Source organism: Tympanuchus pallidicinctus, unplaced genomic scaffold (assembly GCF_026119805.1).
Source record: "Tympanuchus pallidicinctus isolate F22 unplaced genomic scaffold, pur_lepc_1.0 scaffold15, whole genome shotgun sequence".
NCBI lineage: Eukaryota > Metazoa > Chordata > Aves > Galliformes > Phasianidae > Tympanuchus > Tympanuchus pallidicinctus.
Window position 1 is genome coordinate 12680032 of NW_026294669.1, and position 25754 is coordinate 12705785.

The 25754-nt window shown below is 39.5% G+C and overlaps 1 protein-coding gene and 1 long non-coding RNA gene across 7 annotated transcripts in view; one reads left to right on the forward strand and one right to left on the reverse strand.

Annotated features, from left to right (window-relative positions):
* CNTNAP5 (contactin associated protein family member 5) overlaps window positions 1–3517 on the forward strand; it is a 263012-nt gene extending 259495 nt beyond the window's left edge. For both annotated transcript variants that reach the window (XM_052675060.1, XM_052675061.1), the window contains 3 exons: window positions 596–814; window positions 2320–2391; window positions 3210–3517. In XM_052675060.1, the coding sequence (XP_052531020.1) occupies window positions 596–814; window positions 2320–2391; window positions 3210–3406 (488 nt within the window). In that variant the 3' untranslated portion in view covers window positions 3407–3517. The remainder of the gene's footprint in view (window positions 1–595; window positions 815–2319; window positions 2392–3209) is intronic.
* Window positions 1–25754, reverse strand: part of LOC128076838 (uncharacterized) — a 256043-nt gene that overhangs the window by 2386 nt on the left and 227903 nt on the right. For 3 of the 5 annotated variants that reach the window (XR_008204669.1, XR_008204668.1, XR_008204671.1), the window contains 2 exons: window positions 1404–1509; window positions 545–821 (listed from right to left, as the gene is read on the reverse strand). This is a non-coding gene — a long non-coding RNA (uncharacterized LOC128076838). The remainder of the gene's footprint in view (window positions 1–544; window positions 822–1403; window positions 1510–25754) is intronic. The other 2 variants (XR_008204672.1, XR_008204670.1) reach the window with 2 other exon arrangements.

A 25754-nucleotide genomic window follows, 5' to 3' on the forward strand; every position in this document is an offset into this window, starting at 1 on the left:
TGCAGAGTAAACCAAGTATAGTTTTCAATTTTTTTGTCTCAGTGCAATAGGGCTAACGACTGTTATGACAGCCAAACTCGTAACTTGAATGATTCTTAACAACTCAGACTATAAAAATAACAAATGCCAATGCTACTGACATGATTAGGTGGACTGCAAAAGTAAGTTAAAGAATAGACACCCAGAGAAGGGTGGAAGGCTATATTAGTAAGCTATTTAATACTGAGCCAGATAAAGTGATGTTTAATAGACAATAGAGAGTAATCCAAAAGCTGAAAAGGATCATCTCACCGATTCCGTGATGTTCATTGTTTTTCTTTTTACTGTTTACTACTATTTTTTAATTGCTACTACTGTAGTGATTCACATCCACTATGTGTTACGTACTGTCAAAACAATAGAAGAAAGGGATAAGAAAAGAAATGTAACGCAGTCTGCTGTTCAAGCCATCTTGATAGTAAGCTAAGGGAACACCTAAACAACCACTTGAGATTAAATGAAATAAAGCAGTCAATACAATAAAATAATTAATAATTTTTTTAACCTGTCTTCCTCAAACTGACAATCTCCAGACTGTTTTTCTGTTGTGTCGCAGACAGTTTAGCACTGGACCCTGAAGTCTCAAAGGCAAATGTCTACGGTTTCACTGGCTGCATGTCTTCTGTTTGGTATAACCACATCGCTCCCCTGAAAGCTGCCTTACGCCATCCCAGCATTGCTCCCGTGACGGTCAAGGGTTCCTTGACCGAATCCAGCTGCTCATCCCTAACGGAAGCAGATGTGAACACAGCAACCACCATATACTCCTCTTCAGGTACGTCCTGCCAAAAGGAAAAAAGGAATTTAAAAGAATACTGGAGTGCAATGTTCCCTTCATTTTTACTGTAATGCACTTGTGAGAATGTTATAAACACTGGAACCGCTAAGTTACTTTGTCTCTAAGAATTTAAAGTGTTAAGAATGGGCATTAAGATTAGCCAGTGCTGCTTTAGAAAGACATTTACCACATTTTCTTTAAAGCGAATAGAAAACCTGTCATAGCATTCACAGCATCTGAAGTATGGTTATGTGCCTCATTGGTCGTTCCCATCCACTCTAGGTAGCTCCAGTGCTGCAGATCTGAAAGGAAAACATAAACATCACACAGATTTCATATCCCAGTGGCGATCAGCCATAGGCATCTTATAACAATCAAATCTGTTTCTGCTCTAGCAGAAAGGAGGAAAAAAAAAAAAACCTTTGTACAAACCCCTTGACAGATATGTATGACATCCACTAAAATCACTACTTGATTCTCTCAGGCAAAAGAGAAGCAACAGCGCGGAGTGTTATCAGTAAGGTGATTCCAACAGTTTGCATGTGTCTTTCAATCCCGAGACCGTCCTCTGAAATATTTTACATACATGAATTTTATGCAGTCAAGGAGACTCAGAGCAGCTGGGAGCATCCTCACCACTGGCAGGGGTAATTGAGTTGCCACTTCAGTCTGCAGCAGATGCAGCAAGGATCCTAACAACCAGAAATGGGTACAAATTAACAGATGGTTTTTGCCCCTTGACCACCAAAGCCTCTTTGTCTTCTGAGAACTATTATAAGCTCATATCCTATCACGATTCCTTTTACATTTGGACTTGCATCAAATCTCATTTTCCTGCAGCTTCTAATTAAGATATTTAACAGAAAACAAATGATGCTCTTTTGCATCAGAGGCTGCTGATTACTCTGAGCGCACTGCTTATGTGCCGACTCCCACCTCTAGCTTTCTTCCCTCCACCCAAAGGAGTCTGAATTGTCTGCTATGAAGCACACCAGAAACATGCACCGCAAATACAAAATGGACGGTAACACTGAAAATATCTCCCCTCTTTATAAGGTTTAATTTGACTTGTATATGTTCATCTACAAATATAGGTCAGAGTTACAGCATTCCCATATTTCCCTTCTTTTGGTATCTTTTCTTAGGTATTAAAAAAAAAAAAAAAAAAAGAACTACGAGTAAAGCTCCCAACGTGCTATTTAGCTCAAATTTCTATCAGTGATTTCACTACAGATACACTGAAAAAACACTTTCAGGTGTTAGAGTAGTTGTAAGCTTTTCCATTTTTTCTTAAATACATCTTTATCAGTGAAGATGTAGGAGAAATTTGTCTCGCAAGCTTAGAGACATTTTCGGTTTAATTTTCCAAAACCCCAAATGACATCTTCCTAAAAAAGTTACAATTCACAAGATTAAGAGGACACTTCTCTCTAAGCCACATAAAAAAAAAAAAAATGAAATAGTTGATAGAAATAATTCATCTTATTCCATTTAACCAATAGATCCATTTGGGAAGACAGACGAAAGAGAGCCTCTCACCAATGCTGTCAGAAGTGATTCTGCTGTGATTGGAGGTAACAACTTTTGACTATTACAATTGAAAAGTAATTGTTAGATGATAAAACACTTTTACCTAATGCACTTCCATTATTTTCTTGGTACATACCTATAACTAAGCTACCTATGTAGGAATATACACTTTCAACTAAGGCAATAGTGGGTATCCACCACATTAATCAGTAACTGCTTTGCGCACCACACCGATGAGAGCCTCAACACCTTACTCACGCATCCTCTACTCCTTGAGCACTCTGTGAGTTGGTGTTATGGAAGAGCTTGCTAGATTGTATGGAAGCATCTATATAGATAAGGAAAGTTGTCTTTATAGCTTTATGTAGGGTTTTCATCTTCCTTTAACAACCAGGAAGGCAATTCATCTCTGTTTATTATTGAAGGCAGCTCCCTACAGGGCATCCTATAAAATAATCTAGAAGCTATAAATCTAATTGTACAAGGCTCATGCCAACTATGTTATCTCTGAAAGGAGAAAATACGACAGAGCAGGGATTTGTTTGAACATACGTATCTAGTTTTGTTTTTATAAACAAACACTGATCCAACTTTGCTTCTAGTGAAGTCAGAAGTTGATCCAAATCAGAAGGTCAATTATATCAGTGCTCACTGTCCATGTCACCCAAGTAGATAAAAATCCAAATACAGCTAATCAAGAAGAGCACAACAGAGACAGAAGACTGAGTACAAAGATTCATTGTTCTATCATATCGTTGAAACTGAAATGCACCAGTAATGTATTTTTTACATAACTGAGTCTTTATTTCTGCATTTTACCCTTTCTACCCTTCCCTTTTTTTTTTTCCCCACCTCTCCTCAGGTGTAATAGCAGTTGTGATATTCATCATCTTTTGCATCATCGCCATCATGAGCAGATTCCTCTATCAGCACAAACAGGCACATCGAAGTAGCCAAACAAAGGAGAAGGAATACCCAGAAAATCTTGAGAGCTCTTTTAAAGCTGACATTGACTTGCAGAACACAGTGAGCGAGTGCAAACGAGAATATTTTATTTGATGGACAATGCAATTTCTTTTTACTCTTACTCCCCTGAACTTCCTTCCTCCCTTCCTTTCTTCCCCCTACTCTTCCTCCCTCCCCCTTCCCCCCCCCCACCTTTTTTTAAATGTTCATTTTCTTTTGCTTCATTTTTTTTTTTTTTTAATTTGGGAAAGATCACCCTGCAAAACAAACACTGACAACAATCGCAGTGCCTCATTCTCTGCATAACAACCTGGCAATCGCAGTTTACTTCTGTGGCTCAAGAGACCTGTTATCCCACTCTAAACAAAGTTAGGTCCACACACTCACCTAGTTTCTGCTGTGACTTCCTGGATGTTCTGAAGTCCATACTTTAACTCTTGTTAAACTCTTGTGTTTTTTGCATTGTGTTGTTTCCCTCCCCCCCACTCTTCAACCACACTTACACTAGTCACACTTACAATAGAGCTGGACTACGTAAGTACATAGCTCCACAGATCCTGGGACAGCAGAGAGGGAAAGAGTGAGACCAAACCACCTGACTTACTTCACAGGCTTATTTAAACAGCTGTAACAAACAAGAACAATTCTCAAATGATACGAACAGACATATCTCAATTGATTTCAGCAATCACATTAATTTATACCAGTTGAGTCACCAGTATGAGGTAACAAAAAAAAAAAAAAAAAAAAAAAAATCAAACTGTCTTTCTTATTTAAGTTCCTTCCCCCAACCTCCTGTCCTTTTACTGTAACTTTTAGGCTTACTGATTCTTTTCCAAGAATGTATGTATCAACAACAAATATCATTCCCATACACCTCTTTCACCTCCATCTCATAAGGCTGGCTTTGTAGACCCAACATACTCTAGCATATCTCTAGCTGTAGCATGGTAAGTAGTAGCTTGAATCTCCAAGGGTTTTAGGAAGCTGCTAGGACTTAGGTGTACTATATTTGTCTGAAATGTTATAAATGCAGCATATGTTCATGACATATGGAGGATTATCACATGCTGAGGTTAAACACTGTTACCACTGAGGCAAATAAAATACACAAAAGGAAAAGTAGCAATAGTTTTATCTTAAATGTTATTCACCAGTAATTAAAATAAAAATAATTAGAAACAATTTCAAGTGCTCAAAAAAATCCTGCAAAAACTGCATGAAAGATTGAGTGATAGTTCTTTGTAGAACAGAGGTTTAACATTATGTCTTAAAAGGTTAATATTTAATCAAGCCTATGAAATCTGTGAGAAAAATCCCAAATGCTACAATTAAGACAAACAGTAGAGAAGATTAAAGCCTTCTGTCCTTTCCTGACTAGGAACACCAAAGGCTCAAATCCTGCCCATTTTAATCGTTCTGCATAGCTTTAGTATGAGCCTTTTTAGTCATAGATGTTGTAACGCTAGGGAATTGAGAAGTCCCTCCAAGGTGAGGTTTTTCCACACCTCGCCTATTTTCTTCCCAGGGCTGCTGAAGAGTATTTAGAATTTGCTGTCAGACACCTGCATCTGTGTTAAAACATTTTCATTTAGAGCAACCCCTGTGTGTGCTGACTCTGATAACCTAATGTTCTTAATAAGCTTTATGAAGAACAGAACAGGAAGGAAGGGAAAGCATACAGGTGCTTTTTTCTCATCCTGTAAAACTATCTTTCTCCATTCAGACTGATAGACACAAGCCATCCTTCTGCTTTGCTACACGTTAGTTCATAGGAATGAAAATACTACAAATTGCAGCTATAGAGTTCAAAACACAGCGGAATACCTGGAGAAGGGATGTTAAGCAATGAAACAGTCCTCTCATTTTTGAAGTAACTAGATTGCTTTCAGTCATCAGAATTGGATTCTGCAAGACACTTAAATTTCTCAAGGAGAATCGAGTTCCCATCACCAAATGTAGATACTAGCACATTTCAGATAAACTTCAGTGGCTTGGTTCTGGGAGAGGTGTAAGTGGTATGCTATGTGCAAGCACAGAACAGGAATACAACATGTCAGCTTGATTTATTTTCCTTTCCCTAGTTCATTATAGTACAGACTGGTAAAACTTCTTGAAAGTACATCAGTGTACTTCTGTAAAGAAAAAGAACTGCACATACATAAAGGCATGCTCAAGTATAAAGAAACACATGCATCTGTACCCATGGATGTAGTGAGTGTGAATGTTTATATGCTACAGAGCTGGATAAAAGAACACTTCTGTAGAGGCATGCATGTAAGATCCTGCTTTTAAATCAGGTTGTTGATGCTCTAACTAAAAAAAAAAAAAAAAAAAAAAAACAAAAAAAACCAAAAAAACAAAAAACTAAATAGGCAAGAAGGTAAGATAAACCCTTCCGCTATTTATTTAATTTGTTTATTTATTTTATTGCAGTGCTTTCTATAGTGAAGGCATCATTGGTTTACTTTAGTAAAAGTTAGTGACAATTAAAATTATAAAAAATAAATATGATTTTTCAAAAATCTCCCAATGTTAAGACTGCCTTCATTTTTCACAGCTCAAATTAAATCACTACCCCCCCCCCCCCCCCCCCCAAATTGCAAACCGCTCATGCTATTTTTATTAAAAGGGCTTTAATCCAAAGGTGGTGGGGGGGTTTCTACCCTATTTTTTTTTTTACTACCATCCTAAGTAACAGCTTTCAGTAAACATCAAGAAAAATACTTTGTATGTATACAATGTCAGGACTTATTTTAATATAAAACCAAAGAGCACTAGAGGTTTTTGAAGGGTTTCTGTTAGGGAAAAGAACAGAAACTATTCCACAAGAAAAGCCTCAGAGAATATAAGGGGAATTCGGAAGGATCCCAAAACCCTTTTTTTCTTCTAGAATTCTGTAACCTCTGAAAATTATTTTTTCCTAGGTATTTTTAGGCTACCAAATACCGAGATACAGATTTAGGCACTGCAAATTCCTATTTCCCAGAAATGACTTAGTCAGTAATAGCCACACTTTGTGCATCTGCTTTGCTGCGAGATGTTTTAAGTACTACAAAGCATTTAAGGACCTCTGAAAGTTGAGTCTCATTTCTCTATTAGAAATAAAGCATTAGTCCAAATAGCCAGCAGTGTAATCTGCAGTAAGTTTTTCCACTGTCCTTATTTACTTACTGGAGAAAGGACAAGTGTATTTTTTAAATGCATACCCCCTCCCCTCCCCTCCCACCCCCCCTTTTTCTTGTCATGGCACTACAATGAAGACTAAGCCAATCAGGAGAAAGGCTGTCAACTCAGACTAACTAAACTCATTTGGGTGAAAGTAGCTTTTAAAAAAAAAAAAAAACCCACTATTTAGAGCTATGCTAAGATTAACTTCAACCACAAGACTCCCCTAACAATTAGTTATGTTAAAATAGATGACAAAAAAAAAAAAAAGCATCATCTCTATTTTAACTCTGTCTTTCCAGACTCAACCCATCCCATTTATCAATACTTAGGTTTTCATAGTGTAGGCCAAAACATTAAAATAATGACATTCGCCCACATTAGCATTTACCTGATCGTACATTTGGTGAGGAACAATTTGCGGAATGTGGTTTTGCTAGGCTGGGGGGAGGGGGAGATGTGAATCTTCACACATTGAAATCTGCCAGTGATTTTGCTAAGCATAGGATTGAGCCCTAGGCCACCAAGAAGTTGAAGGCTGTCTTTGAGTCTTTTCCTTTTGTTTTGGTTGGCATTTGTTTTCACAGGTTAATTGTTCCATGCTTGTCATTAAGCAAGGACAGCAGGAGTCTCACACTTAAAGATGAAAGATCAGGCTCCAGAGGTGAATCTTTCTCTCTACTGATCATAGAGAGAGAGGAGGATCCTGGCAATAGGCTAGCTACATATACCAGTATTTGCCTATATAAAGGAATCTTGAACTACCCTTGCAGCTCCAGTAGATGCATCTGCACAAGGCTTACAAGAAATGCATTCCTTTCAGAGGTGCCAGCTGGGACTGGGGAACATCCTCCTAGTATCTAAAACAACCCTAGGCATCTCTGGTTGGGAAATGCCTGTGTCTGCTTATAGCTGAACATATGAAAGTAATGTGTCAAAGCACCCTTTTGAGTCAGTAATCCAGAGCTCAGAGATAATAGGTCTGTCTCCAATCTATTCAAGATCCAGAATCCATTTGCTGATTAGTATGGGAAATTGACAAATAGCATACATGTAAACAGTTCTTCACATTTCATAATCCAGAGCTAAATCAGATCACCTAAAGATGCCTTTCTACCCATGTAGGTCTGGTGCTATTTGAAATAAACCAGATTTTCTGCAGCTGTAGCATGAATGAGAGTCTCCCAACTGACACGTCTGTTGTCTGCTAGCCCCAAGCAGCTACATCACTGATGCCTGTTGGCTTTTCATATTACAGTAAGCATCCCTCCAGAATCCACAACATCTAAATGAGATGAACCTTGAAAAAAATAAACAAAACAACTCATCTTCAGGACAAAAAAAATCAGCCTTCCCTCCTATCACTGTAAGCCAATTGGTTGAAGTACTTTCTTCACCCTGGATAGCAGAGTCTAAGAGGAGGCAGGATTTGACTCCTTCAGACTCTGCCATCTCCTGCCATCGTTGTTTCTTGTCTTCACCTACACTAAGTTTACACTGAAGATGAATTTCAAGTATTGTTTTGCACTGCTACATTTCCACAAAGTCTCTTTTACTACTATGGTTTTTCAGAAAGCAACACTATAAAAGAGTTGAGCAGAAGCTGAGAGCTTGTGAGGCTCTCTAAGACAAGTGCTATTTCAAAGCTTTCATGCAGTTTTGCAATGCTTACTTATCAAACAAGCCAAGCAGTACAGCTACATCCATACCAAAACAAAAGCCTTATCCAGAGCTCTTTGAGGTTGGTAGGAGGCCTCTTGGTTGGCTACTGTTCGAGTTGCACCATGCCCCTTGTTTCCTTGACAAGTTACTTTCTCAGCCATGCAGTTTTAAAGTATAATTTGTTTCTTTTGGATATGAATTCTGTTGGGCTTCCTTTTCCAATGAAAAGTCCTCCGTGTCCCCTTTCAGTGCAAGTCCCCTTTTCTGTGCTCCTTTTGTACATGAAATTTCTAAACACTCTCTTCGGGGTCTGAAAAGTTCCACCCCCCCCCCCCCGGTTGTTTATTTTTGAGCCATGCCTGTAGGAGTCTGGATATTTCTACGTATCAGTACTTATTTTTGTGATCTTTTGCACAAAGTTTCTGACAAAAATTGGAAAAAAAAAAAAGCACTGGAACTATCGTAATTTGTAAGCTTGTTATTTGTCATTTGTAATGTACTGAGTCTACAAGCCAAGCTAAGGAAGGATTAAGGCAACAATTTCTGCTGACAGTTGCTCCGTATATAATTCACCTTCGATTTATTTCTCTCTCTTTTTTCTTTAAACCAGGGGGCTACTGAATTAGTGGTAGGAGATAGAAAAATTCATGTTGTCGTGCTAAGGTTGTTGCTTTTCTCCTGGCAGTCATGGAAACCAGGAATTTGAAGAAATGACATGATTGTCAAAATGTCAGCCAGATAATCAGCTACTACTCCACCACAAGTTGTCGTCACCTAGGGATGGTGACCTGTAAGAACAAACGGGGACGTGACCTCACCCAATTACAATTGCAATGGGGCAGTGCATGAGGGATATACTCTCAGAAAGGTAAAGCTGTTGGAACTCATCCATGGTAACCCTCAGGTGAAAGTGGGTGGTTTCAATTTTTTTTTTTTTCCTCTCTCCACAATAGATTTTTCTGTGGAATGAATTAGTAGTTAACTGGCCAAAACATAGCTCTCATTTTCCCAACGATCTGTAAAATATTGGTGACGCGCTTTGGCCATTGGAGAGAATATCTAACCCCTACCTGGTAATTATCTGAAGCTCCCTAGTAGAATCACTAGGGTTCTCCCAGATACACGGAAGCAGAACAATGCTGTCCTTCAGACAATCCTAACATTTAATGCGACGTTGGGTACGAGAGCAGTGTTTGCTTGGAGACTCTCCTCTTCCCCATCCCCTTCTCACCTGAGGTGCCAACAGCTTTTTTCTAAGATTACTGTTTGCATATCAACACCCTTTGCTTCCTGATATGCTAGTCATACAACGCTAATGAAAGTCCATTTGATACGATTTCTGCATGTGAAATTATTTACTGGCTTTCATATGCCACAACCTATTACAATGTCACCTCATATCATTGAGGCACACTGTTTTCTGGCACGTTTTGTCATTGCTTCCAAAGCTGAGCACACCTATCATTAAGAAAGAAAACTGAGGTAAAGCTTATACGCAGTGAGCTGCAGCCTTGAATGCCACTCACAACACAGCTAACACACCTGAGCCCACTCCACAAGCTTTCAGATAGAGGTTAAGAGAAGGTTAAGAGAGCAAGCAGGGGTCTCTTTTTTTTTTTTTCCTTCTTTTTTCAGGCATCTAGCCATAGAAATCTGTGAGCTTTGCAAAATAAATATTTGACATAGACTATAATACCTAAGTGATAGCAAGAAGATAAGTGTCATAATACATGCTCAAATACTGCTTTGAAACTCATTTTGTGAAAGAAACAGCCAGCTTCAGACCTGGTTGTAATCCTGTTGAGGTCAACATAGACGCGTCACAGATGAATTTAGCCTTAGGTTGCCCTAGGCAAGGGCAGCAATGATCTCCTGCAAACCGAGCCTGACATGCACGAATTCAAGTCAGGACCTTATATTCATCATCCCCTACTGCTGTCAACAAGAGTTGCATTCACTGCAATTATGCGCGTCTTCTAGCAGAACTCTGGTTAAAATTCAGGATAAGGCAATGTGCTTCAGTTCCACTTAAGCCCATGACATGGCTTAAGTCACTTTCAGGAGTCCCCAAATGTATACAGGGGGAAGGGTGCTCTGCTGTCAGCCAGCCCAGGAGCCCACACTGACTCAAAGAGGATTTTATGGAGCTTAATGGAACCCACATCTGAACGCAATATTATGAACTGTAAGCTACTTGAAAAATGAAGGCACCCTAAAAAAGTTGGGGGGGGGGGGGGGGGGGGGGGGAGAAGGGGGAGGGAGAAAATAGGAAGCATTTCAGGATGAAAGCTAGCTGAGATTAAGTACTTATGAGAATAAAAAGAATTCATCCTTCTGGAGAGGTACCCTTCGTCATTCATTTCACTTTGTTCTACTTAAATTACGTTAATTAAATCTCTCAGAACACTGCTTATTTCCATAGCAGAGCAAATACTAAAAAAAAAAAAAAAAAAAACGACTTTTCTTTTAATGGTCTGTCAAAGGGTAAAGCAAGAGTCTCTCAGTTACAGTAAAAAGCAAAAATGGAGATTTAGGATATTCCCCTTCCGCTATCTGGTTTTCTAGACAGAATTCCACAGGACATTGCCTCAGTCCAAGTCAGTTTTATAGACAATGTAATATGTCTTAATACACTGTTCGGGGATTGAGAAGATTTAGCCTTAGCTTCTTTTGTTTTCTATGGTTACTGTTGTACAGAAAAAAGACTTAAACTGTAAATAATGTATATTTAATAAAGAGAGACTTTTTGTATGATTTTGTGTGGAAGACAAATGCCTCCTGCTGTGTTTCTATTTTACCTTATAGCTGAATAGACGTTGAAGAAAGCGGTGATTATGGGAAAACTAATTCTCAGAATTTACACGTTAACTCTAAACTAACAGATCTCACTGGATATTAATAAAAGCTGAAGTGTCCATAACTTAAGATCTCTTTATTTCAGCTACCACTAAAAGTTATTGTCATAAGACATTTGATCATCACCATATCCCTGACATAAGTCATTAATGCAGGTTTGTGACACCTCCCTGGAGCATAAAAAACAGTTACCCAAGGAGTTAAAAGTCACATCTGGAGACACAGTTTAGTTCTGGTTAGGAAGCATGTTTCAGCATAGCTCCGTAGCCTTCCAGGTACTCGTGCACATACACTCTCCCTAGCCTGCCATATGTGCTCTGCAGCATCCACGTGCCTGTGTGCAAGAACCACACTTCAGCAATTCACACACACTGCCACCATTACACCCATCCCCGGGGTGATGAACAACAGCTGGCTTACAGGGTTCTGCCCTGACATCTGGCTTCCAATCTCACTACCTAGCACATAGTAACTGAGCACACAGATCTCTTACACTCCCTTGAAAAACCACAGCCTTCGATACTATCACAATGAACCAGTACAACCAGTTTAGGGTTTGAAAAAAAACAAAAAACAAAAAAAAAAAAAAAATCTTAAATACAATGAGGATTTTTTCCAAGACCTTCACAGAATTCGACGTGGGACTGACTTCATTCTGAACTTTCAATACTTACGCATCCTATGTTTCCATCAGTCAGATTTCTATATTAGCTGATGAGCTCATTATCTTAGGAAATTCTCTAAAGTTTTTATTTATTTACTCTCCCCTCCCCCGCGGCATTTTTGGGTGGCCTACCACAACACAATGGAAAGCACAGCAATGATAGCAGAGTAGCAAAGCCCCACGCTGCAGTGAGCAAGCATATCTCAAACGTAATAGCTGTAGACACATAAACAAAGGAAAGAATCTGCTTATCCTTGGAAGGCTTCAGGCACACTGGGATCTCCAGTGGAATCCCCCCACCTCCACTGCCAATCCTTAGACGAGGTCAGGATGGATTCTGCCTCTACCACTCCGGTTCACTTAACACACTCCGTGCACCTGAGCTCCACTAGATTGCCCCTGCCTTCACACCAGGTGCTCAATCACTGTTTCAAGCCCGTGATTCAGCATTTCCACTATGACTGCTGTCCAGAAAATGAGGTTAACAACTGTCTGCATTCCTACACAAAGCTGTGCACGAAGCTGTGAACTGTCAGGATAACTTTGCAGTACATATGTTGGGGTTCTGCTGGAGACCACAGTAAAAAGTTCCCATCTCACAGGATGCTGTAACCTACTACAGGCATCCCAGTCCAAAGCCAGCCATACAACACACTGAGAGGCAACAGCCACATTACCCAGCAGCACTCTCCTACTATCCCATTGCTCCTGATGAATGGGAGAGGAGGGGCTTAGAGAGTACACAATCTAGCACAAACTGCCTCAGAAAGAAGGATGAGCAAGACCAATGCTACGGAGTCAAACAAACAGCATAGCAATACAGTGGGAGCAGTAAGTTTACAAAGGTGAACACTACAATTTTAATTGTAATCCAGCCCTTGGAAATTGACTTTGCATGGTTTACAGCCTGAAAATATTAGCATGACTTGTTTTCTTTCTCTGAAAGAGTAGACTTCCTTTTTAATTCCATAGGGGAATCTTTAGGCCTCCCACCTACGCATACTTTGTTTTCCCTTAAATTCTCATGATGATGAACAAAGACTTCATTTAGGAAATTGTGTAGTTAATTCAACTGACTTAATGGAAAAGCATACATCTAGTTGGTGGGCTAACAAAACATTGTTAATTGCAATATATGGATAGTTAGCCACATCTGAGAGAACACAAGATACTATACTGTTGTCATCAACCTCCCTCAGCACTTGCTGTTTTTCTTTCAGGCAAAATAAAAATAACCATCTTCCTCACAACAGCCACATAAGCAGAAAGTTATAAGCAAAAGAGATGGCAGATACAGTTCCTTTAAACCATTCTCAGATTACCCAAGAAAAGTAGTAGTCTCAATTCAGTAATAAAGGAATACACTTACCCCTTCCTAAGGATTGGGCTCACCAAACATTCCAAAGAAGCCAATCTCCAAGCTGATGCCTCTCTAGCAAATGCCAGCCCTTAAATGATGTTAGGGAGAGGTGGACCCTGGGTCACACCCATGATTTGCTTGCACCTGTGCTCCCAGGGCTGGCTACACCCCTTCACCAGGTGCTCAATCACTGCTTCAGGCCGTGACCTAATGGTTCCCATTTACTATGTTATTATGTTTTTACATTAAAGTCTTACCCTAAAGTTTTGTTGATTCATCCAAAGTCCCATTGCAAAATGTACATAGGCAAATACCATTAAGTAAAAACTGCTGAGAAAGAAATGCAGGAGAGCCTTGCTGTAGTAATCTCCAGTATTTGCTTGCTTTTTCCACACAGCATAAGTACTAGGCTGATGCAGTCAGTGCTTATTTTTTTACACCTGTTCGCCTTGCAAAAAGTCATAGAAAGCAACTGCACAAGGTCACGTTGTTCTTGCAGCCCTTCTGATGATGTCTGTATTTAATTGTTCTTAAGACTACCACTCTCTCTTTCTCAAAATGTAAGTTAAACAGCCTTTGCCACAACTTGAGCCCATCACGTTTTGTCCAGTTCCCAAGGGAACAGAAAGATCACCACACTCCTTTGCTGTCATGCAGCAGCCTCTTTTCTCTAACAGCTATTGTACTCCTCCAGCTTCACCACACTCTTCAGTTCTCATCTTTTTCACACGCTCCAACCCCACTTCCCTTACAGCTTTTCTTGCACACCGTGTTTTTAACCCTATAGAATCATAGGAAATGCTCAGATAAGAAGAACTTTTTATTAGAATTTTACCCTCTGCAGTGTCAATGTGCAGAATTGGTTGGCAACCCTGCACATAGCAGGGGAGTTGAAACTAGATGATCATTGTAGTCCTTTTCAACCCAGGCCATTCTATGATTCTACGAATTCCTTTTCCTTCTCTATGTTTCTTTTACTCAGCCTTACTCCCTGCACCCTTTCCCAACAAGACGTCACTAAAGCTATGCAGCAGTGCGGGCCGAGCCTTGCTGGAAACCATACCCCAACAGCAAGGAACCAACAGTATGACCTTGAGTTCACTGCAAACAGCTCATATGAATATTTTGTCTTATATAATTTGTAGTACTATGAAGAGTAATAGATGGGACAGATCAGAAAATGACCAAGATACGATAGAAAGAGCATGCATTCAAAAAGAACGATCGATGCAGGAAAGGCAACAAGTTGCTGTACAACAAATGAAGGACTCAGTGTGAAATTGTTCAGCTTCAGTAGACTAAACTAACAATCTACTTGCAAACTGATTCAGTTTAAATGAGGCATTTTTTCTGAATGAACAGCTGGATCTAGAAGCTGGTGTCTTCCAGACCAAACAACTGCTGGAGATGGGCAGACAAATTCGTTTCCCTACTGAGTGTTGAAGAACTTGTTACATATTATATATATTTAATTTTGGATCCCAGTTTCAGTCCTGGTTAGGACCTACTATTCTTCATGTTCCCCCATCACCTGAATTTTGTAGAGGAGTCAGACTACTATGAACAATCTCTCTACCCATTTCCCTCAGTCACTCTAAGCCAAGGTAAACACACTGGGAACAAGGATCGTGGGACTGTTCTGCCTCTGGACACATCTAAACACACACACACACACACGAGCTGTCTTCCATGGATAGGATTTACGGATTTACTTGAGTGTATGGGAACTGTTGAATCACCACCAGTGCCTCTGACTGATCACCTAAGGGAGGCACTAAGTCAGCCGTGGCAATTCACCTGTGTGACTGGAAGGGGTGGAGCCTGGCTCCACCTCTCCTAGACCCTATTTAAGGGCTGACTGCCACTAAGTAAGGATTTCTCTCTAGGGATTGCTTCTTGTGGAGTTTCTTCTGAGTCTACAATACCGGTGAGCACTTTTTAATCTCTGATCATCTTTTCCAATGTAATAATCTTATTAGCCTAACTTCTCTGTATACATACTGATCATACAACATCTGTATACTTATTGTACATTTGAGTCTTATGCAAAAGTTCCACAGCTGCCAATTTTACTTACATTTGTTAAAAAAAATCCTTATACACATCAGATGTAACTAATAAGACTGTGCCTTGCAGGAAGTTTCTCTGGTTGTGTATAGAGCCACAGAATCTAACCATAGATTAAGAAAGACATTAATATCATCCTGTCCAACTACCAACCCACTCCTACCATGCCTATGAACTGTATTCCCAAGTACTACATCTAGGAGAGAAAGAGGTATTGTGTGTGTGTCTATATATTTGGTTGCAAATACACATGCTTATACACATGTTTTTACCTACGTATATGCATATATATATTTACACACACACACACATATATACATACATATATATAAATACACAAACAATAATATATATCTAGATGCTGCCTCTGTCTGGCTTCGGTTTCCATTTCTCATGCAGTAAAACTTCTTTGATTCCTATGTCCGTAGAATAAGGCTTCTTCTTACGCAGTAGGAGAACCAGGTTTCAATAAGGAGGAAAGAAAAAACTCATCAAGCTATGCAATGCTTCCTGCTTCTCCCCCAATACAGTGTTTAAAATCCCAAACCCAGATTGCTGACTAGCGCTAAGTACACCTAAACTCAATGCATTTGAGATCCAGAGCCATATGCTGAGCTGCTGATTCCAGGTACAAGAATGTGAAAGGAAAGTCTGACTCTGATGATCTGTTTTGGTGAAATCTAGGTTTGTAAGCTCCTAAAGAAATTGAGAACCATTCTTAGGATGGCAATAACAAGGCTAATTAGTGAAGGTATTATGATGCACCAAAATGAGCAGGTGACAAAGACCGTAAATCAGGCAGAACATAAGTATTATGTTCAAAATTAAAAAAATATATATAAATAACTCATTTTACTTCAGCCCATTTTTCCAGATCTGCCCAGTAATGATTAGTCCTGGAGAGCGCCTGTAGACATTGTACATTACCATGCACTTCCCTGCATGGGAAATATTCACAGAAGCACTGTGTGTATGTACTAAGGAAGTGGTTTCTGCACCTGGAGACATAATCCAAGTGGATTTTCTGAGTAGGAATTATGTTTGACGCCCAGCCTATCAATGTGTTAATGTAAACTAATCATCAAAGGGTTCTGTTCTCTGGTAGGGAACTAATTACATTTAAATGTGCATTGGACTTGCTAAAGATCTCATAAAACACCAAAATCTATTCAGAAGACTGGTGATTGACTGAATATTTCTGAGATTTTATGCACGTGGGACCTAAATCTCCATGATGTCATCTCTTCTACTGACATTTGACAACCATGTGCCAATAAACCTGTCAATGTTTGCTTGTCTCCTAATAGAATTTCTTTTGCTGAATGTCCTTTCATTCAGTCTGTTGCAGGAAAACATCTCTAGGGGAATACTATGAACAGCTAACTTGTGGGCTGCTAAAATGCAAAAGATGGACCAAGCTTGCCCTTAGCTCCAGGCATATATAAAAACTATGTTGCAGATGCTATGATATGGGATACAGAAATAGGATAAAAAAAGGAAATATTCAGTCTCAAGGACTTGGATCAGAACAACTTCCATTAGTATTCGCTGGTGTCTAAACTTAAAGTTTCAATATGACATTAATTGAAACAGTTTGGTTATGATAAGTGGTGGGAATCGCACAAATGTACCATTTGTTTCCCAAGGCTTTTGGGTGCTCAGCACCACCAAAAAGCCTGGCATTGAGAGTGCAAAAACATCAATGTAGTTGTCAGTACTACTCTTCGGTTTAATGACATTACGCATAATTGGAAAACTGGCTTTCCCGTATAGAATTTCATACTACACGTGCATTTTGAAAGTGGAGATTTTGTATTTGTGCGCTCTCACAGCTATTTTCTCATGAGAATTATCAATACACCTGACTAAGAGACTAAACACAAACTTACAATGTTTGTAATCTCATAATTACAGTGACAGGGACAGGACTGGAAAGGTCTACTGAAAAGTTGATGGGGTACCTATGCTTGTCAAACATGGATAGAAGAGCCAGCACAGAGCTCATGTAATTGTTAAATAGAATGCAATGTCTTTCTAAGGTTAGACACCTACCTTCTCTACTTAACAAGTTTAAGATATGAACATAAGGTTGAAATCTATTCTGACTGCTCGACCAGGATGTGACTCAGCTTCAGACAGACGCACATAATCTAGAGGTTCAATTCCCACCCTCTGCAATACTTGACACAAACACATAGTTGATGAATATGATAGAGGACTTTTGAGAGATTAGTTTCCTCCTGAAATTGTAGTTTGACTTGAGGTAGCGTGTCCCAAACCACCTACAATGGCTCCAGATGCCAATATTTATGAAGCCAGATTTCACCCTTAGCTCAACCATCGGCACATAAATGTGTCACAATTTGCAAGGCGAATTCCAACACAATTCAAAGCTTCGCAGAAAGGGCGAGGAGCAAAAGCCAAATAATGAAAAAATCATTTTCTGAAACATAGAAGTCTGAAGCATAAAAGCTGCATGAAGCTTATTATAATCTCGAGAATGCAGTACATTCTTCTGTGGAAAAAGTCAAGAGAAAAGGAAAACAAGTGCTGCTGCTAAGCATCTATAGGCAAAGAAACACATTTCAAGTGGCAATTGCCAGAAGTCAGATTTCTCAGAAGCACAGCGCTAAGGATTAAAGAGATAGTGAAAGAAAAGTAATCAATGTAGTTAAAAAATATTGAACAGTTGGATGTTACAGCTAATGTTCACCTTATTCAGGCTGCAGCTACTGTCATTTAGGTGAAACAATGAAACTGACTGCTCTTCAAAAGAAACACCTGGGCTTTCAGGACTGGCTGACATTTCAGCTCTAAGTTGTCCCCTGCCTTCCTCCCCACTGTACCCCATTGCTCCAAGAGCCTTTGGGCAGTTCATCAGTACCTGTGTCAAAGTCACCTGAAAATCAGCAGGAATTTTTCCAATGGCTCCAATAGGTCACAAGTCTCTTCTCAGTCTGAGGCAGCTGTATATAGGAAGCTGTGGCTTTCCTATTATTAGGCAGAGCAATCAAAAAGTCCAGCTCAGCTCTTCCAGTATCTTCATGTTTTCATAGCTTCCTCCCATTCAAAGTACTTGAAAATTACTTTTCTGGAAACGGTGTGTTTGAGTTTTACATATTTATATTTGTATTATTAATATTAACACTTATTTTTATGTATAAAAAGCGTCTCCTGCTAAATAGAAGCCTCCACTTTCTCTGCCCAACAAAAAGATCTTTCCTCCTGTTTGCACTACAGACCAAGATATTCAGAGGAAAAAAAAAAAAAAAAACCAAAACCTGAACCATAATAAATTCCTTTATAGTTCAATGGAATTATTACAGCAAAGAACTACGTGCTTACCTTTCACCTCATTAGCGTCTTTACAGGACGGTTAACTAATGCAAGGTGGGGGTCAAATTCGCCAGTAACTCTTAAGGACTAGATCACCTTGAGAGCTCTGCATTTACATCATTAAAATCCTAACAAAATTTAATGCAACTCAGAAACAAATCAAGCCCACAATTTCTCCCGACTAAAGCTGAGCTGAGTTTTACAGCCTTTTGTCAAAGTTGCAATAGAATAACGTAAAATAATACACGATTGTCCACCTCCCGCATTTACGCTTCCCTGGAGACCTGGGAAAAACCCAGTTCATTGGGTTTTTTTCCTGTTTTGTTTTGCTTTTCTCTTTCCCCTGAGTCCCTAAAGCATTCATTAACTGCTTATACTTTTCTCCAAATAATAGATAGTGACACACTTTGGCAACCTAGCTAGGGCATTTATCCTAGAACCAGTATCCCTTGTTACTAATACACAGCTTTCCTGGGATTACAGTGTGGGACATAGAAAGTCATTACCTTGCAAATGAATAGACAAGCTTGGTAGCTACTCGTGCCAGATGTAAACATGCACGAGGTGTCTAGTAGGTACATGTGACCAAGGGGTTGTTGCACAGGTATAAAAGGTTGTAAGCACATGCAATGAAGGTCTTTGTTCTGCACCAGCAGCAGAGTCTGTGACTCTTCGGCCACATTACAGTTTCTATTACCTCCTGAACCATCACCCGTGTCTCAGCAGGAATTTCCCCCTTAGCATTTCTTAGCTCAGCCATAGATTTGGGGTTGGTTTGTATTTGTTTGTTTTGTTTTTGTTTTTTAAAGTTGTCGCTTTTTCAGTTTTTATGCAGTTTTCAGTCTTTAACACCCGTGTATTCCTACCATTATCCTCCAGAGATGCATTCAATTCTTGCTGTTTGCTGAATTCTGCAGTTAATTTTTTAGTTTTTTGTTTGTTTGTTTTGTTTTTTTACCTATTCAATCTATGCTCAAGGCTCAATCAGACCTAAACAAGGTCTCACTCTTTGCCTCTATCCAGGCCCTATTTCTCCATCTATCTATTCACCTCTCTGCAATCTTACACAATGTTTTAGTGCTTATTGTAGGAGGTCAAATTAGATTACTTAATCTCTCTTCAGGATATAAATTATATGAATTTAGGAAGAAGTGAATCTGTAGCACAAGTCCTGCAATCCATTCTGAGCTGACTTACTTTGAGAGTCGGGCAAAATAAGTCCTCAATCCAACACAGGCTGGAGCAAGTAGGAATATTTACCTGGTTTCAAGGAGAATACGATTGGATCCTTTATGATTAAGGGTCTGTGTGCGAGCTTTGTTCACAGAAAGATTCTCACTGGCAGAACAGTGCTTGAAACAATAAGGCGTTATTGTCCCTGTTCACCGAAGAGGAGTTGGACCAGATGACCTTTAAGAATCCTTTCCAATTCAATAGATTTGATGATTCTATGATCACAAAATGGGAATATAAATTTGGGTCACCAAGTCTGGATGCAAGGTTTCATGAAATTCTAAAATAGCCTTCCAGGAAAAGGTTTGTAAAAAACAAATGCAAATTTAGGCAATAATGAGAATTCTGGAGAAAGTTCCTAATGGAAAAAAATGTTGATTTATTTGCATATATACAATTTGTGGAAATGTACAGCAATGTGAAGATTTTGTAAACACTTTCATGAGTAAATTATTCAAAATCTTCTACACAGTATAAAGTAGGTGATATTTATAAGGCTAAAAAAAAGGTGCTCAAATGTATTGTATTATGTGGCAAAAAAGTAAAGGTGAAATTGTTTACAACTATGTGAAAGTAAACAAAAAGGGTTTGACCTTCTCAACACTGTGCATTTGCTTCAGGATAAATTATCAAAAATGTTATTCAGGTGTTCATTTGGGATGAAAAGGTGCTTTGCAATGCTTGGCTTTCCAAGGGGCACAGATGCATAATTTTGCCAATTACTCTGGCACAGTGCTAGCAGGATTTCTCTCACACATTAAGGCATGCTGTTGGCCTCCATCTACAGCCCTGAGGTCCCTTGTGGTAGAGCTGCTGGAAAAACAGTAAGTCATATCTACGAAAAAATGCATAAATTCCATATTCATAAACAAGCACACCTTATATTTATCTCTCCTTTTTTTGTTTTTCAGCCACAATAAATCTCTCCAGCCCAGCCTTTGTTGTAGAAAGGAGTAACAGGCTGTGGAACACGTAACTTACGCAACTTATGTAGTGCAAAAGCAGCATGAAAAAAATCTTTGTAAGGTACCTTGAAAGCCTTTCAGCATTGCTGTACAAAGCTTTGAAGAAAGTGTGAAGACTGGGTCAACGGGAGCAGGAATGTTTTTTTGCCTTGCCCTTAATAAAAGGTATCTGGAGAGGCAAAGTGGAACACTGCCTTTTCCTGCAATGGGATCTCCTGGCAGCCACTGTCATGCATTGGAATATTTCACTATGCGATGGCTGTAATCTCTTCAAATGGCAGCACGATGCATGAAGGCGAGGTGCCGCTCCTTCAGCATTGATTTCCACCAGCATCAATAGTTCTTAATTTAATGCTCTTCTGCTGTCACTACTCTCTCAAGACCTCCTTCTGCTCATGTTGCATTCTGTGTGCAGTGTTTTGCTGTGGAGGCTAATGGGAATGACTTAAGCAGGAGAGAAAGAAGCAGAACTATAAGGAGGGGGAACTTCAGGTAAGGTCTTATTTCCCAGGTAAACCTTCCTCTATGCTTTCAGAGCCACAGAGCCTGTCATTCAAGAGGCATAACAGCATCTCTGTATTGGAAGGGTACAATAAAATGTCAAATTTTCCCAGGGGAAAGGAACCTGCCCCTTCATACTAGCCTAAAGGTGGCCTTTAGCATTCAGAAGAAAACAGAATATCTGCATGCAAAACCAACGTCCCTAACAGGACGGCGCCTGTTGCAACCAACTCCAAGCTTGGCACAGCTCTGCGCAGCTGGCAGGAGACTCCTGAGAAGGGGCCCCTGGTGCTGGTGATAGGAAAAGTTCTACCCACATTATACAATCACAGCACAAAAGAGCAGCATTTATCCACTACAAAATCCGGGAATAGCACTGCATATTCTCAAGCGCCATCTACTGGTATTTTACCCAAGAACTGCTTGTATGTGAACAATCAACCTTTATTTTGAATCAAACCCTAAATAAGGAAAAGATGAGGGTGTGAGAGACATGCCAAAAGTTCCACGGTTATGGGGGAGGGAAGAGATGCACTGCTTTAGCGCTGCATGTAGGGAAAGGTATTCAACCTGCACCCAGCCACCTAAACACATCAGACATACGCAAAAGTTTAGACTGTGTGTCCGTTAGTGTCATTCTCGCTCACCTCTGAAGCTTCTGCAGTCACCAGATAACAGCGATGGCATTCACCAATCAGAGTGAGTTTTAACTTTTTTTTTTTTTTTTTTTTTTTTTTTTTTTAATGTTCCTATGAGTTTCAACTATACAGCCAAGCCAATCACAAAAAAAGTTAAGAGGGATCCTTCCTCCCCTCCTCCCCTCTTCCACTGATTCAAGGCTGCTGCTAGAACCATCTCCAGGAAAAGCTTCAGTCAGGTTATCATTAGATGAGCTCAGATAATTCAATCAGGACATCCTAATCCATGTAAAACCAGACTCCGCTCTTTTTTCTGATTCTGAAACAGTTTGCTTCAATTTCTTTGCATGTGGAAGGAAAGTCATGAAACACGACGTGTGTATTCAGTAAATCAAGACCTCCTTGATCATATAAGTAAAGCCCCAGAGCCTGCAAGACTGTTTTTCTACAAAACCTCCCTAAATGCTGAATTTCTCTCACCCCAGTGAAGCAAAATATCTTTGCTGGCTGACCGGTGCTGTCTATCATTTCCATCAGCAAAACTAATTACTAAAAGCCATTTACTTTTTATTTTCTTTCCTGATTATCTATCTTCCCTCCCATCCTTTTAAAAACAGTTTTATGAAAGCACTTTTTGTTTCTTTTCTGTTAAAACTTCATTGAATTTTAGCTACATTTGCCAAATTTTTGGTTAAGATAAGGATAAATGCTTACTAAGAAATGCATAATGTAAAAGGCATATTCAAGGCACCTTTGAATAGTCTCAATTCTGAAAAAAAATCCTTGAAGGTACAGTCCAAGTTCTCTCCCCTGGGACTTCCTTACCCTGAAGAAGCAAAAACAAGTATACAGACTCTCATTCTCTCAGAAATCATTATGATACCGCATTCCTAAAATGTGAGAGACTGCTTCCTGGCAGAAATCATTTTTACATATTTCTGAAGTGTGCAGAGCACATACGTAGTGTTGACTACCATTACAAATTGCTAATAGGTGAGCAACATTCAATGGGTTTCAAATGCCCACACTTCCCACAGTGGTAAGATTACCTGAGAGGACCACAGACTTTCATCTACTCTCAGTCATAATAGATTTGGAAAATAGGTTAATATAGAAAGGCATAAGCCTTTGCTCAACAGTCAAAGTCTCTGCAAGCACTGTCTGCACAATATGGATTGAAGTGTACCTTTGTATGTTCCCAAACAGCAAGTTAAATCCTTATTAAAGAATGGAGTGGTTTTCAAACCATTTTAAAGAAACTGGGACTTGAAATAAAATTCAGTAGTGACTGCCACTAAATTATTTGGTATAAATGTCCAAACTTTGGTGAGATTTTGATGCAGAAATCTTTCTCTGCCCAAGAAGTCAATTAACTGTACAATGGTCCGCACGGGTCTCAGAAGATGGTTTGGTATCAGTAATAGTCCTTCTAAACAACAAATTGATGCCATTTCCCATGAATGAAAAGAATAAATCACAAAGAGAAGTAAAGTGTCCTGAATAATGGATTCAGGAACCAATCTCCTCATTGAGGGGAAAGATTCCAGAGCAAGTCACCGCTGAACCTTTAGCAATAGACTTCTACCATGGTCCTACATGCTTTGTCACTTGTGAGAAATTACAGCTCTTGAAAATATATGGCACTTCAGCTGTTGCTTCTTGAAATTAATGAAATTGCTTTCATTCATTGGAGCCTCTGTAGAAAGAGCAATGTTGGCCTGTGGCTAACAAACTTTCTACTTCGGACAGGTTGCACTGTTAGCCAGGCTTATCAGAGAGGCTGCATCTTTCTGCAGACAAATTAGACTTTGTGGCTTTTGGTTTGGTCTTCGCAAAGTATTCAGTGGCTGAACCGACTTGATATGTATTTTTTGGGTTAGCAGATTGGCTTTATATTGTGAGAGTCAGTGATGATTACAGAGATCCTAATCTTATATTGCAGTACAATACAACAAATTCCTATTTCAAAGGAGGCTTTCATAATGTGGGTGTACTACTCAAATTGCCTGTTCTCTGATCTAAGCCCCAAATAAAACTAATTGTCACAGCAATCCTTATATCCTGGTTCCCTCCTCATATAATAGCTATAATAAAAACAAACTTTTAGTATCAAAAATCTACCTCTTTGTCCAGTTGCATTTTCCTTCATGTCAGAGGTTAGTGAGATAGTCATAGAAGAGTTGGGTAAAGGTTAATTTTCTTCTCCTGTTTACTGACTAATCTTAAAATCCCAGACGTTAGAGGAAGTAAAGAGCAATTTCAAAGTCATTTTGCTGAGAACTCTGAGGATACTTCATCACTGTTATTATTATTGCAATTGTTAATGCTTCCCCCCCTATGGATATGTAGAGCATAGAAATTGTTATGGCCAGCGTAGACAGACTACACATTTGTGCACTAAAGGTCAGATAAGATTTTAAAAGCTAGTGATTTTGTAAGTGTCTGAAGGAAGACAGAATGAAACTGTTGAGCTTCATAGACTTCATTTAAAAAAAATACAAGAGATAAGCAGGGACCTTTGTAAGTCATCAGGAATGAGTGTCAGCTGATTACTAAGGCACGCTTCACCTAGAGTAATCAATACGTTATAGTCCCAGCAAAAATTGTACCAGGAAGTGGTCAGATATGCTTAAAGAATGGTCAACACCTGAGGTAAATGTTTCTGGGTTCCTCTGAAATCTGATAGTCTGTCTTCAATACCAGTAATGCAGCAGTTCTATGCAAAGCAAGCCTGTCCTCTTATGTCCTACAACCATACTCCTTCTTATGCTCTTAAAACCACCAAATTCTCCTCACAGAGAATGCCACTCTCAAATGACTTCAGCAAAGGCCAGACATAACATGGAGAACGTATTAAAATTTAACATGTGTGTTTGGCAGAATTGTATTGGCATTTGTTTCCTATCTCCTCTCCATGCAGGCATCTTTTGCTGCCTTACAAAAATTCTGCAGAATACAAATGCTCTTAGGCACCTCAGAGCCAGTAACTGTACAGTTGAACCCAATCCATCTAACTGTTTCTAATAACAGGGAATACTGCAGTTGACATTTGGGACAGTCAAAGAGCTCTTTGGGCATGCTATATCACAGTGTGTAAGGAGCACAGGCTCAACAACACCACAAGCTTTCTGGCCTCAAAACAAGCTGCAAGCCTAAGATTGGCCATGCCTCTTGTGCAATGCACCTGCACCTGTAACAACCCTAAAGCAGCCACAGTTCAGTATATTGCAGCAATTCCTATTGACAACAGAGCTCTCCCAAAAAACCATGGCTTACTGGGCTGCTTCGTGTCAGCCCCATGACTTTTCCATCAGTTAAAATGGTTGTGGTTAGCTGCACTGCTGGATGGGGTGTACTTGGCCTCCATGTTTTCTTTCCAGGGTTCACAGCTCTCAGTCATTGCACCGCACAGAACATCATTCACTTACATCTTATCTCAGAGCCAGGCTGGATGAGGCCCCAAGCACTCTGATTGAGCTGTAGATCCCTGTTCATGGCAGGGAGCTGGACCAGATGACCTTCAATGCTCCCTTCCAAATCAAATGATTCTGTGATTAGGACAGGAATATGTACCACAGTTTTAAATGCCATGCTGGCCATTCCCTACACGCAACTATGGAGCAGGTGAAGTCTGTAAATTCTTGCCCTCGCTCCTGATATTTTGTTTACACATTTTGTCAGATCCTGCCTCTGTACCAGGTCTATGGCTATGAAGTCCCCTTACAATTCCCAGCAATGCTTGACTAATGTTCCTGCCCATTAACCCCCGTAAGCCTTAATGAGCTTAACTTCTATTTGTCCTTACTCATTTAATCCATAGACTATCACTAGTTCTTACAACACTCTGGATTTTACTCTTTTTTTTTTTTTTTTTAATTAGCGGTAGCTAATTAAAGAATAAATGCTGGATTAAAAAACAAGACCAGAAAAATCCCCAGAAAATAAATGCACGGAACTGCTGTACTGTACCAAGTTACTAGAAATGAAAAAA